Raw genomic sequence first — 15,503 nt, forward strand, 5'->3', positions numbered from 1 at the left:
ACAGACACACACACACACACACACACACACACACAAACTCTCTCTCTCTTTCTCAAACGCAGGCATACACACACACACACACACACACACACACACACACACACACACACACACACACACACACACACACACACACACACACACACACACACACACACACACACACACTGGATGTATCTAATACATATGTAAAGACACAGACACACACACGCACACACACACACACACACACACACACAACGAACAACACACACACACACACACACACACACACACACACACACACACACTACACTACTACTCTACTACTACAACACACACACACACACAACTACACACACACACCTTCTGTCCTCCACTGCTTCATCCTGAGCTTTTAACACACACGCACGCACACACACACACACACACACACACACACACACACACACACACACACACACACACACACACACACACACACACACTTCACTCTCCCATCTTCACATGGCACTGATTGTTGTTCCTCTCTCGATTGGAAACCTCCAATCCTACACCGCCTCTCTGCTATAAAAAAGGGATTTCTTCATGCTGGGCCTACTTTTAGTGCGGTATCCCCCACTAAGAACTCAATTTTCCCGACCCACCATCAAACTGTGGAACCACCAGGGGGCTGGAGTGACCCTGGCAATCAGCGATGCTTCAGCTAACTGCATCGGGTTTTCTGTTTGTTTGTTTGTTTGTTTGTTTGTTTGTTTGTGTGGCTCTGTTTTCCCTTTGTGTCCTTGCCTGTTTTTCCAAATACTTCCAGCGCCCTCCTTGCCAGTCCTGCAGGCAGCAATCACAACCACTAATGGCCTTCTCGCAGACATTAATCTAAGCCCCAAGGAAACATAAAGCACTGTTATGTCTCAATGAACCTTGATGGGCACTGGTTCTGCGACAAGAAACCTTTGAAGGGGCATGATGATAATTATAATGGGAATTCCTTTGGTGGGCAAATATGTGTAATCATGTTGCGTGTGAGTACTTCCATCACACACCATTTAGAAAGCTTCACGGCATTTGTGGCTTTTTTAGTTGTCTTTAGCCAGCGTGAATGTGCTGAACAGACGTGACCTTTCTTTAAAAGTGCTGTTTCTCATTCACTGTTGCCCTCAAAGAAGCTCCTCTAGCTCCACTGCTAGTTGAACAAGCTTCCCTCAGTCTTTGATGTTGATCACAGTTGGCTACATTTCTACACACACACTTTCCCAGTTTCTCTGGTTAATCAATCTAGTGACCTTCAAACCAAGAGGATAAATCCAACTGAATATATTGTTCTCTCCACTTTTCCTCTACAAGCAGGTCGCATTTCTCAAATATCAGCATTGAGGAAACTACGTTTTGACCCTTATTGTTCCTAGTAGATTCCAGTAGAAAAGCATTGTTGATCCCATTAATGTTCCACTACTGTCACCATCAGGTGGATATGTCAATACAGCTATTTGATGGTATCATGAAATGCACACATGACATTCATTCCCCCTCATTTTCACTTGATTAATTGTAATGATCCAATGACTGAAATCAAATCATCGTCTCCTTATTCAACAATTCGGAAGATGTTTCGCATTATGGGCCCGTTTAAGAGAAGCTAATTGTTTGGATAAACACACGTAGTAATGCAGCGTGACATTATTCATGCTCCTGTTGATTAGTGCTTAATTTACGTTACAAAGGTAGGTTAAAGTGAGTCACTCGAGGTTTCACAGGATAAACAAACATCTCAATAGGAAAAACATTTTCACCCTGACATCCCACATACACAGACTTTGGTGCCTTTTGTACACTTCTATTTCCTTAGAAGTAGAGGGTTACATAAAACAATTAAATATGTGGATTATACATACATTGAAATGCATTCTTTTTTGTAGGCACACTCTAACAGTGAATGAGAACAAACCCGCAGTCGAGCTGAAGGTGCTTTATTGTGAAAGCAAGCCTTTACATTCATCGAGATCCATTCTCTGGGCTCTGGTTGATATTCAGTCACCACTGTGAAAAAGCTTAAAGGCTTTAGTTACTCTGTTTGCTGCAGCTGCTTCTGCTGCACGCGCTGAGCCCCTCCATGTCGGTATCATCATTCCCTGGCACACCGTCTCAGAGCCTCCCAGGACATTATTGCCATCGCCCTGTGCCTTGTGATGGTATTATTTCCAACAGATGTGGGATTATGGACGAAAGCGCCCCAAACCCCCGACTCCAAACCTGTCCGTTTGCTGAAGCATGATGTTTACATAGTCCTTATTATCAGACCAGATTCTATATATCCAGTACTGCATTGGAAATAGAAGCATGAGTTTCAGTGCATTGCATTAAATATGTTTTGCAAGTAAGAGATATTCAATAATGGCATTTTAAGTTGTGATTGCTTATAGATTGCAATATCATGATGGAACACATTTTGAATTGAAAGGGAAATTATACATGAATTGACCGGGTGAAAATGTTTTGGGCAAATTAAATACCAGGAAAACAAAGGAATTATTACACATCGATTTAAAAATAAATAAATATATATAACATTTCTAATAGTATTTATGACAGTATATAGTGATCTAGATTCTAGACCAATAATTTTTTTAATTGTGATATTTTGACCTTTTTAAGCCATACATTTGAATAAAAAAATGAAGCCGCAGTTATCTCGACTTTTGTTTAAACATTTACTGACAAGTAAGAAAGAAAGGTTTGAAACTTTGAAAGGTAGAAGTAAACCTGCAGGGAAAGATATTTTGACTTTGTGATTCCCTTAAGATCTACAAAGCGTTGCAGCATCTTTCAGCTTATTGTTTTAGTTTACTAAAACGCTACATTACTCTTTTTTAAATTACCTCAAAACACAAACCATTGCCATTTTCCACCTCATGAGGCAGCTGTTTTGTATGCTAAAGCTTTGAAAAACACAACCGTCTTAATCGTTACTGGCTAAACAGCAAGATATTTCCCTTGCATGATGGTGGAGACCAAAACTGAGCGAAAAGCAGGATGAAAATTCAACTTAAATTCATCAGCTGGACGCAACTCGTCAACTCGTTGCATAAAAAAGGAACTATTAAGCCATTAGGTTATAATATGTCAGTGTTGTCACTACAGCTACATGTTATTGGTTTTACATTGGTTTAACAACCGGCCATCTTCACACTGCATCACCTCTCCCTTACAGAAAAGCACCAAGACAGCGATGGAGCTGGGCAGGACGTTCGCCACGCTCTTCTCCGACATCTCCTTCAGGCAGAAGCTCCTGGAGACCAAGACCCAGCAGGAGTTTAAGGAGGCGCTGGTGTTCCAGAGGCACCAGCTGACGGCAACCCTCCAGCAGCCCACCGCCCTGGGGAAGGAAGAGACGGACCCCCGCAGTCAAAAGCCCCTCGAGGTGGGCACCAGCTTTTATATGTGTGTGTGTGAGAAGCATATCCTGTGTAGACAACCTTTCAGTGTAAGGTGATGAGGCACATTTCCACACTTTGTAAAGCACCGTCTATTCACATTATGATGGCATTATGAGTCATTTCCAGTGCCCTGAGATGAGGCTTCGTTAGCACTCACTTCCTCTTCATGTCAGACTTAATGTATTTCCCGAAATCTTGTCCTCCTATATCTTCCTCCTCACCTTTTACCTACGTCTCCTCATCTCATTTCTATACAGCGCTCTGAATAGATGAACTATGCACATTCATTTACACATTTCAACTTTTTTTTTGACCCCGCTTCCAATTCTTTTTTCATTTATAACACCCCACCTCCTCCTCATCCTCCTCATCATCATCATCCACTTCCTCCTCTTCCTCCTCTTCGCTCGGTTGGCGTGATTTCTCCATCTTTTCCCTCCACCTAATCAATCAGCGTCAACTCCTGCCAGGCCTCCTCAGTGGGCAAATGACCTTACATCTCTCACAGTCCTGTCAGATCTCCCCACCCTTTAGCTACATGTACACACACACACACACACACACACACACACACACACACACACACACACACACACACACACAGGGCTCCCTTGTAATAATAAATGGTTCCATGATGTATGAGGATTTAATGGATGAACAGTCCTTGTTGAGCAAGCGTGTGTGGCTTCATAAAACAAGCCGGTGCACTCAGGGAGAAAAGCAGAGATGTTGATGTTGTTTTGTTTTCAGGTTGTTAAAAAATGCTCCGTTCTGCCAAAAAACTTCAAAAGTCTTTCGGATGACGAATGAGGCAGGAGTGATTTTCCTAGGGGCTTTTCTTACTCGCACACACACCTTCGTCACCCCTAGTTGTGTAATGCCATGTTCAACAAGAAAATGAAACATTCGGTAATTAGATCATTTGCTTAATAAGCTCAGGAAGGACTGCTCATTTGCTCTAACGTGTTTAACCTTAAAGCTTATGTTTTAAAGAAGCACTTTATGTCTCTCTCTGTGAATCACGTGTTTCTTTCCCCAGCGTCTTCCTCTTGACATCTCTAAAAATAATCTTCCATCCCTTGCAGGTAGCTGTCATCTCTTAGTGATTCTTGATCGTTCAGGGATCTTTTTTTAAATCTACACAAAATGTAGTCCCGCTGATCTGCTTACTTCCTTTTGGATTACGCAAGTGAAGCTTTCCTCGGACTATCTCGATAAGTTTTATGATTTCAAATCAGCTTTCCGAAAGCCTCCTGTGGAATCACCAGGGTCTTAGCTGAATCATCAAATGGTTCATTTTTCATTTTTATTTCATTGTCCATACAGTGCACCATGGAATAAAGTTTATGAGTGGTATACAGCCTCTGGCATTTTGTGATGTTGCAGGCTTGGGGGTCACCATTAAAAATGATCAAAATGCCTTGGAGCAAAATGTTAACTTTGCAAAAACGTGATACACTAAAAAGGAAAACGGAACTCGTTTTTGAAAAGCTGGTTACGGTTTCTCCAAATGGGATAAAAACTAGTCCTACAAATACCAACCAGAGCCACCTATAGGCGAAGAAAGAAAATGCTTCTGCCATTGTAACGCCCACATTTGCACAAACAATCAATGAGTGCAGTTTTGCTTCCCTTTATTTGAAAATGTCTACCTAGCAAAAAAGGTAAATATCATAATTTTTGTTCTCACACTTTGCTGTGTTTTCCCTATCAAACCCAAACGCTTTATCATTATTAAAGTGAAAACTCCAAAAAACTATATAACAATACAATTTCGCTTATGCCTGGAAACACAAAAAACCTTTGAAGATTGTGTTATCTAATATATAATGTATTGCTGTTTCTAAACAACAACAGATGTGTAAAGTTTAACATTAATATATTCTGCGCCAAACACAGAGTCAACCCACATTGCAAAATCACTCAACCCTTTTTTTAATAAGCAAATAAAATCTGCGTCTGTTGATGGTTCAAACTGGCATGTTTACTCCTACAGATTACCGCTGATACTTAGCCACGTGTGTGTAACCTTTCCTCTTGTGTCCACAGTATAAAGACTTCTTAAGAGCCGGCCGGGGGATTTACGAGGACCTGTGCCGCCGCCTACCTCACTACCCCTCCGACTTCACAGATGGTGAGCTGGCCCTTCTCGTAGTGAGAGTGACTCATCTTCCTTAATGTGCCAGGGTGCTCTGGCAGCTCCTCAATTGTCTGTCACCCTTTGCCTCGGACACCCCTGTGCTCCATCTGTGTCACATCGAGCGTTGTCTCCTGCTAAAATGTCTTGCTGCTCCAATATGGTCCAATATCAATGTAATTTCCCAGGTCATCAGGCAAGCATATTGCGCTGTACATTGCAGAGTGGAGGTTTTATTGACTCTTCAAATCCTTCTCTATCCGTGAAAAGGTTTCTGTCATCAGTCAATTGAATGTACACGTGTTGCTTGACCTTTATAAATTAGCATTTATATATATTTCTATACAGTATGAATATGTTTCTGTTTAGCAGTAGCAACTAGAGATGCTTCCAAATTTCAAGGAATAATTTCACTCATTTATGGAGAAGAGAGTTTTTGCGGCTGCTCTCTTTCAGTCGCTACTCATTTCATAAGATCCAAACATGTACGTATATCAGGCTGTAAATAAAAAACAAAGATACTTCTGTCTTGTGAGGGTCATCAGATAATGATAACTGTTTAAATGATAACTGTTTAAATTTGATAGATGGATGGATTTGTTTGATTAATGTTTAAATGATAACTGTTTTATTCCAAAGCAAGTTATCTATCATTACGATAGCGAACTGCCCTTAAAGTGGCCCTATTATTCAAATTTTTTATTTTCTACCTCTGCTGTGACATGTCTCCATGCTTTAATGTTCGAAAAGCTCTTTATTTTTCTCATACTACCTGTGCTGCAGCACCTCTTTTCACCCTCTGTCTGAAACCAGAGCCCAGTCTGCTCTGATTGGTTAGCTGGACGGCTCTGTTGTGATTGGTCAACTTCTTAGGTCAACTTCTTAGCGGAGAGTGTGTGGGAGAGAAACTCCCTCTGGAGAGAACTTGGGGATTTTAGCCTCTGCAGACCATTTACATGCACTAAAACCTATATAACACAGTAGGAAAGGGAAAACCCAGAAAACATAATGCCTCTTTAAAAAATTGCACACAACCCAAACACATAGCTCATGTTTTAGTTTTTAAAGGATAGTATTTAGTATAAGCCTTTGTAAAATAGTTGTACTCGATGTTTCCGTACTGCTGAGGCCCTGAATGATGTTGTCTGTTAATGTTTTTGTCACCTCGAAATTAAAGCCTCCTCCGCTCCATTATGAGGTGAACATGACTCATGTGTTTGTGTTTTTCTCCCCTCAGGTATAGTCGGCAGTAATAAAACTCTGCTGAAGTACATGACCACCGCCATCTTCCTCTACATCGCCATCCTCCTCCCCGCCATCGCCTTCGGATCCCTCAACGACGAGAGCACACGTGGGGAGATAGGTACGAGCATGTCTGAACAGAGTTGGGAGGTTACTTTGAAATGTCTTCCGTTACAATTGCTAGTAACCTGTACAAAAAAAACGACTGGTAAAGGGTAGTGACAGCTGTCTATGTAGATAGATGGATGGATAGATAGATAGATGGATAGGATAGATGGATAGATGGATAGATAGATAGATGGATAGATGGATAGATAGATAGATGGATGGATAGATAGATCGATAGATGGACAGATAAATGTATAGATAGATCGACAGATAGATGGATGGATGGATAGATAGATGGATGGATAGATAGACGGATAGATGGATAGATGCATGGATAGACGGATAGATAGATGGATAGATGGATGGATAGATAGATGGACAGATAAATGTATAGATAGATAGACAGATAGACAGATAGATTGTCACGGTTTGTGAAACAAGCAGGACCCAAATGCAGATTTAAACTGAAACTTCCTTTATTTCAAGGCTATGAGATATATGTACAATGACAAAAGCAGAACTAGTCAGGGACAAAGGACGAACCGACCAAGACAGACAGAAAACCCAGAACTTAAATACACACAAGACTCAATCACACAACAAGACACAGGTGAGGAGGGAGGAGAAAACACAGGGACCCAGGTGAACATAATCAGACAATTAGACACACCAGGGAAACTAATGACAAGACAATAACCCAACTTGTCATTAGTTTCCCTGGTGTGTCTAATTGTCTGATTATGTTCACCTGGGTCCCTGTGTTTTCTCCTCCCTCCTCACCTGTGTCTTNGCTCAATTTAACACTGTCTTTGCATGGGCTGATTCTGTGAGAACAGCACCATCTACAGGCCTGGCATATGTACTACAGCGTCTCCAGCGCTTTCCAACGGCAATGTCCGTGGCTGTCTCCTCCTGATTGGTGGAGTTGGCCCAAAAGCCGTAGCGCCACTTCTGTGATGTCATAGAAGTGTTCAAATCTGGATCAGTCTGTATCAGATCCGTTGCAGCCCCTTTTTAAGAGATTTGGGTATGGAGGAAAATAGAGAGGGTTGTGTTTTCTGACACTTGGTGAGTTCCCTGGAACACCGGGGACACATATTCATGTATAAAAGACGTACAAAAGTGCATTTTGCATGATAGGTCCCCTTTAAATGACGATACATTATTTTCTGCCACTAGGGGGCTCTCAAAGGATGAGTTTGGTGTGGCGTCGCAGATAATTGGAGTTTGTCATTGGAGTCAACTTTTTGGTTTGTTTTAAGACCATTTCTTCACAAAAGTCTCCTTTTCTCCAAAACAAATGGCATCTATGAGTGAATCAGGTAGAAACAGTAACATTCATTGTGTTTTCCCTTGCAGAAACAGAGTGGAACGGCTGCGAGCTAAAGGCTAATGTTTTCTCTGTTAATCTGACAACTTGAGAGCTAGATGTTCAAGAAGTTTTTGATCAAGAGCTGAAATATTCATAGTGTCATCCTCTCCAAAATAACATACGTCATTAAAAGTGTGTGGCAGCTAGTTTGCTTAGCATTATGTCTGTTAACTAACGATCCAGACATCCAATTACTAAAAATCTAGCTACAATCTTCAGTTAACAATGTCCAGGATCTAAAAGGTGTATCGTCAAAATGTGGCTGACGATAACCGTGACGCTACACTAAAGGGATGTTTCCTAGTTAAAAACTGTTACTGTTCATTTTAAGGATATCTTTGATTTTAACATATAACATTGCTGAAGTCTTTTCTTTTTTTATGCAGGAATTGAATGTAGCCTACTGTTATGTAATTGTGTAACTTTCAACATCTGTATGATTTATCTCTGTGCTGGCAAAAATAACAACTGTAGTTTATTGAACTTGACCAATGACATTTATCCTGATTAGGGATGCCAGAGACTGACCATGATCAAATTCGAAAATCGGACAGCCCTGGCGAATATTAATCGATATTTGGCTTCCTCCAAGTTTACAGGTAAACAAACTGGTGGTGTGACCAATGGCCATTTACAATTATTAATACTATTACTATTATTAGCATTAGTCTATATTTTGGTTGAAACTAAGAAAAAAAAGAAAAACATAAACAATAATAAAAAAATATATAAATAAAATCGAATTTGAAAAAATAATTTTTGATTATGGAGACCGTAAGGAATATTCGAAAAATCGAATAATCGCTGGCATCCCTAATCCTGATACCCCTATTAGATCTACAGGATAAACAACTCACCAACCATAATGTAAGTCTCCTTCTTAAGTGAGCATCATGTTGAAGGTTGAGATGTTAAACTACAGTACATATGCTTTTAGAACTATTTAAAAAAAATTGTATAACAGTAGAAACCATTCTGATCAACACTTTCTTTGCAGAGAGTGAAACGACCTGAATGCGGCTCCTTCTGCATGCCGTTTCATCAAACCAGAAGAAAGTTATGGGGCAAACAAAGTTGTACAGGAGACTGGTAACACACTCATATTCATGGTACTGCAAACTATTTAGGATGGAAAGTGTACACAAAATGGCATAGGTTAATGTTATGGTAATGGAATATGAGCTAGGAGCGTATTCTACAAATGGTTTCTGAAAATTGAACTACAGCGCCAGCAATCTCCACGACTACATCGCGTTCAAAATAAATTACATCCAGCTATCGTCATCTCATTTGTTGCAAATTAAATTGTATAAAATATTTATGATATAGTGCAGTTAAGGCGGGAGAGGGGGTGGTTTGGCTGCAGGCTGGGTTTGAAAGCTGGATTGATTCATTTACTACGAAGTATCTCTGCCTCTCAGTCTGCTGAACCACCTAAAAAACTCTGCTTCTTACTTTTAATTGGACAAAATACTCATTTATTATACATGCAACAAACTTGAAAACAATGACTGTTTATTTTTGATAAGTTAATAAATCAAATGGTTGCTTCTTGGCTCTCATGTATGGTTTATTTTTGAGAGAATTGTCTATCCTGCACCACTATAATAACCAAAAGTATGGCTTGTTCTTCATTAAGTGCTGGATTTATTGAATATAAATTACAGTGTTAATCTGCAAACAGACGATAATACGGAAAAATAACTAAGGACATTTTCAATCAAATTGACTAAATGATCAGTTGAAGAGATCTAATTAGCATCAGTCAACAAAGAATTCTCCAGTCGGGGAAGCCACACTAATTAGTGAGCTGCAAATGTATCTAAAAAGTGTGGATAATCGTTTCCAAAGTGTAAATCTGGGGCATTTTTAATGATTCTCTCTCAGTGCAATTGGCTTTTTGAGAATGACACATGAATTTGAGGCTGTACTGGTGGAGGCTCTGACGGCAGGTATGATGCTGGAGTCAGAGCGGACTATAAAATATTGAATAGCAAAATGACAGTTATGTGGGAAAAACATAAATGGGAGACTGTGAGAGAGACATTTATGTGAGTTCATAGAAAAGAGGTATTTGCTGTGTGTTTGGGAACTTACTTTTGACTGTGCCTTTCACTGCATCCACCACAAATGCGATGGAAATGAAGAGCGCAATGACCTCCTCTGTAGACCTGGAGAAACAAAGAAACATTAATTAAGAGGCAAAACAAAACTATTGATGAAAAAAATAGTGTTGATAAAAACAAAAATTAGAAATAAATAAACATGCGTGTTTGCAGTAAGCATCCATGTCAGTTGAAAAACATCATCCTTCTTTATTGTATCCTAAAATGGTCATAATTACTGTGTGAATTATTGAGTTATGGCCAAATACCTGCTTTGTGACATCAATGTGACCTTAACCCTTGACTCTCAAAATAAAATTAGTATCCTAGATGATGTTGTTCCAAAATTGGTCTCATGTGTTTCTGAGATATCGAAGTGAGGTCATGGTGAGCTTTGACACCCCAAATTAGACAGGGCAGAGTAGAGAGAGGCGAAGTCCCTCCCCTTCCGGGGGACCTGACCTCCATGGGACCTTATTTCGGAAAAAGCATGTGTTGAAGTCAATGGAGAGAGAAAGATTATCTTATCCGTTTGAATTATGCCACGAATTACACAAATTATGTTTGTCAATTTAAAAGATAATTTCAAAGTCAACATTTTTTAAATGTGTTGTAAAACTGTGAAGTAACACTTTGTGTGTGAAACCGCTCAATTAACTACATCTCCTGCCTCGCAGCACACACCAAGACGGCCGTCACGTTGGCACATTTCACTTCTTTCTTTCAGAATGAGGCGAAAAGTATTAAACGAGGTGAAAATCACTACAAGTTTGGGCATGTTGAGAGCTGTGCATACACACAAGGGGAGTTAGTCGGTTCCGTAAGAGCTAGCATGCGGGACTGGGATTCTGGGATTTGTAGTCTTTCTAGTTGCGTATTTTTCATAGTCTTATATTTCAACAGTTTTACGACAAACTGTGACTTTTTTTACATGGAAATTATCTTTTAAATTGAAAAACATCATATGTGTAATTCGTGGCACAATTCAAACGGGATCGAAAGATAACTTTTCTCTCTCCATTGATTTTTCCGAAATAAGGTCCCATGGTGGTCACCGGAAAGGGAGGGACTTCGCCTCTCTATTGAAGATGACATTTTAATTATTTTTCTTCCAGGTGTTTCCAAGTTGTTTTATGTTGGTGCCACTGTTGCAAAGATAACCACATTGTTTTTCGTTTTCCTCAGAGCATGTTTCTTGCAGCAAATGAAGCGTTTTATGCTGACCATCAGGAAAAAGCAAGAAACATATTGAAATATTTTATAATGTGTCCCTTCCTTTGATGCAGATGAATGTGTGGTGATCAGATGTATTATGTTATCTGGCGACATTTGGAGCTAATTTCATGAAACATAAGTTAGCAACACTGTGCAGGACACACTGTATTTGGTTTTCCGCAGCATTGTGCCGTAAATGTAGCCTTCACTTTCCCAGGCAGACAGAATGGGATAGCGAGAGCGAGACTTACAGTATAGGGAACCAATCTAAATGCAGATGGTATCATTACTCTACAGCCATTACATTATGCAATTAACATATATTTCAAAATGATAAATTAATGCAGAAAATGTGTTGATTTCCCCCTCAAATCTTTTGGTTTTGGCTAAAGGCAATAGGGAAGCAGAAGGAACGATATAAAACTCTGGATGTGTGGTAGCTGGGAGGAGAGCTGTCACCCTGAATCGTCTCTGAAATCTGTTTGTTGTAGAAAACAGATTTTCCGTTGAGTGTCAGTGATTCTGCTGCAGATACTGACGTTTTAACGCCCAATTAAAAACATTTTCAGTTTGTCAGAGAAGGAAGACAGCAAAATAATTGCCTCATAGGTATGATTTTACTGAAATAAGTGGTAGAATACCTTTTAAAGAGCTTCATGAGCAGACTGACGTTGAAGATGCCTCCCAGGATGAGGAAGAAGCAGTTCCACAAACCGATGCAGGCGTAGAAAGCGGGGAAATCCAGGTTGTAGTCGTCGCAGATTCCTCGTATCACTGCACGTGTATACAAACAAATACACAGAAAAATTAAGATAGATCATAGAGATGTTAGTGTTAAACAATTGACGTGTGTTTGGTCTTTTGCAGCAGTAAGCTAGTCTTCCCTTATAATTAAACACCAGTGCTACCCTCCTCTGGGTAACATGTGCCACATTGAAATTGTATGCAAAAAACCACAACAAAAGGAGAGTGATCGGTGATGGTTAAATTGATATATATTCTGCGAATACAGATTCTTGAAAAGCAATTGAATATAAGCGTAAAACGGAGGAATAGTTTTTTTTATAAACTTCTATGCATGTTATAGCAGATATTTGACTTCACACAATGAAAAATCTTACGTTTTTCACTCAAACATGAGAATGACAGAGAAATTGAAATGAGTTTGTTAGGACTATAACAATTTAGATGTAATGTCGAGCAGATTTGTGTGCAGATGAGCTACAACCTAACAAACAAACCATTGTGCTGCTCAGAAAGGCTGCTGGAAACTGTAATTACCCCCATGGGAATGTGCTTAGCAGAAATCTAACCCATTTACTTCAAAGATCGTCACACCACAAACCCAACAAACAGCTTCGGTATTAAAAAAAACTACAGAAACTACATCTTGGCATCGGGGCCGCTGCTCATCTCATCGCTGCCTGATGCCGTGCTTCCAGCCGTCACCATCGTTTAAAATCCAAGAAAACACCGCTGCTGGGTACAAACCGACAGCAGTGCACATAACGCTTTATGTTCTGTTGTCGCTCACTACTGAATATAAAGTTTACAGGGTATCGTGGGTGAGCTAGTTTCCTCACCCATTGGCTCTGTACGGGAAACTTCTGCAGCAATGGAGAGTCAGGACTCAGAGAGACACGAGGAGAGTTGGAGCTTTGATGTCAAACAATGATGTTTATGACAAGTCAAACGGCCGGAGAATTCATATCACAAGTCACAGCAGCAAAAGGTTCTGACTGCACGGGTGGGTTGTCATGTCAATTCTGCCCAGCCTATCTCTCGATAGACCTTTTAACTAGTTTACAGAGGGTCAAATCCACATATTGGGGATGGGCGTAAACATCTGCAGACACAGGAGTCGTCTCTCACATCTGTGGAGCTTAGAAAGCCAGCGTTCTCACAATCGTAAACCCCCCCTGTGCCCATCAGGTCAGGCCATAAAACCTAGTATCAACATACGACTGCATTAACACATTCCTTACGGGAGATTAGAAGCAGGGATGGTCGTAAATGTCAACACACAGAATAAGATTAAATATTTTAGGAGTAAGGAATAATTATTCTTTGACACTTAGGAGTAAGACAGAAATATTCCCTTACAGGCTCCTCAAACCAAACATTATGTAACATCTTTCCCATTCATTCCTGAAAATCATATTGTTTTGGAGATATATTCTATTTACAATACTCAATCTATATAATTTGTGCAATTTTTCAACAGTGCATCGTTAAGGATTATTACCGTATCGCACATTTGGCGCCATATCTTGGTTCCAAGCATTAACATATTTATGAATACTAATACACCGCTGTATATATCAGAAACAGAATACTTGATTTATGCATGGGGAAATTGGGTTTCAAGACAGTTGCATAAATATTTTTATTAACATAAAATTAAAAAAAGTAAAAATGTGCAAATAATATTAATATTTATTTTAAAATATGTGAAAAGTGTGAAAAAAACCTAAAATAAACAAATAGAAGTTATAGAAACAGAAAAATATGTGCAGAAAAATATAAAACTAAATAAAAGTCTTGATATTAACATTAGAAGTTTAAGTAAAAATGGTGCATATTGTACAAAACATATAAAAAAATAACAATAAATATGAAAAATGAGTATATTACATGTTTGCAGCGTTGAATATATTGAATCCATTATGAATATGTCTACATATGTATTGTGATATATTTATAAATATTGTGCACATTTCTACTTATGTTCTTACTTCTGTTTATTATAACAACTGTCACAAAACTCCCTTTCTCTCTGTGATGAAAACATTATTTTGATTCAGCTTTTTTCTTCACTGCACCAGGAACACTCATCAGGGGCTTGGTGTGGAAAACCGCTAAATGACTCCAAAGGTGGTGTTTTCTGGTTAAAGAAGGACCAGATGAGGAGTTTCTAGGTGCTGTTCTACACGGTTGGGCACCTCCTTCTCTTGATTTTCGATGTAGCCCCCCCCCCTGACCCCGGGCTACTTTTTCAAATCAACCGTCGGCAGAAACTGTGAAAAGATAAGTGTGTGTTGGCTGAGCAGAGCTGGGTGAAAGAGGGGAAAGCCTACCGCTGATGAAGATGGCGAGGGGCGCGGTGGTGAGGGGGATGACTAGAGGAGAGCCGGCAAACAATGAGTAGATGACCCCGCCGATGCTTTGGCCGATGATGGTCTTCCGAACATCTGGACAGAGAAGACACGCAGAGAAAACTCAGGAGGAAGTACTGATGGGTACTCATTAATCTCATTATTCTGTGTGGATGTCAGCAAGTTTCTTCTGTAAAGCTGAACACAAGCTGGAGGAAATTAGATCAAGCAAACAGGGAGGTTATATGATCAAAACAACTTTTATTTTACACCATTCTGAAGCTTTACTAATCCATATTTCTATATGTTGCTACATGACACTTTTGGACACTCTCTGCTCCGTAGCTTCTCTTAATAACTGGACTTAAACTCCCACTGTACATTTTACATTCATTTTATTCTATTTAAAATTATATAATCCACATTGCACACTAATATCCAGCATTATATTTGTATTTCCACATGTATATATATTTTCTATTTTCTATTCTTTAACTTTTTTAATTTGTAATGCTATTTTATTTCTATTTCTGAAATATTTTGGAATGTTTATTTCTTGTGTCTTAATTTCTCTTATGTACAATGCCTTGTGTTTTTATGCTAACATTTCCCAAATTGGGATCAATAAAGTACCCATCTATCTATCTATCTATCTATCTATCTATCTATCTATCTATCTATCTATCTATCCATATACAGTATCTATCTATCTGTCTATCTATATACTGTATCTATCTATCTATCTATCTATCCATCTATCCATCTATCTATCCATCTATCCATCCATCTATCCATCCATCTATCCATCTATCCATC

General features: G+C 39.4%; 2 protein-coding genes across 2 annotated transcripts in view; one reads left to right on the top strand and one right to left on the bottom strand.

The window, feature by feature from the left end:
* LOC104952833 (sodium bicarbonate transporter-like protein 11) overlaps positions 1–8,321 on the top strand; it is a 45,183-nt gene extending 36,862 nt beyond the window's left edge. The window contains exons 7-10 of the mRNA XM_010779747.1: positions 3,188–3,397; positions 5,463–5,547; positions 6,788–6,913; positions 8,260–8,321. Coding sequence (XP_010778049.1) covers positions 3,188–3,397; positions 5,463–5,547; positions 6,788–6,913; positions 8,260–8,321 — 483 coding nt within the window. The remainder of the gene's footprint in view (positions 1–3,187; positions 3,398–5,462; positions 5,548–6,787; positions 6,914–8,259) is intronic.
* A 1,620-nt stretch (positions 8,322–9,941) lies between these two features.
* On the bottom strand, positions 9,942–14,783 carry LOC104952834 (sodium bicarbonate transporter-like protein 11; the record flags this gene model as incomplete). Its single annotated transcript, XM_010779748.1, has 4 exons — positions 9,942–9,946; positions 10,370–10,443; positions 12,234–12,366; positions 14,670–14,783. Coding segments are annotated over 4 exons (326 nt in total), but the record flags the coding sequence as incomplete, so codon positions are not given.
* Between the last annotated feature and the right edge of the window lie 720 nt (positions 14,784–15,503).

Source organism: Notothenia coriiceps, unplaced genomic scaffold (genome assembly GCF_000735185.1).
Source record: "Notothenia coriiceps isolate Sejong01 unplaced genomic scaffold, NC01 NC01_scaffold00020607, whole genome shotgun sequence".
Lineage (NCBI taxonomy): Eukaryota > Metazoa > Chordata > Actinopteri > Perciformes > Nototheniidae > Notothenia > Notothenia coriiceps.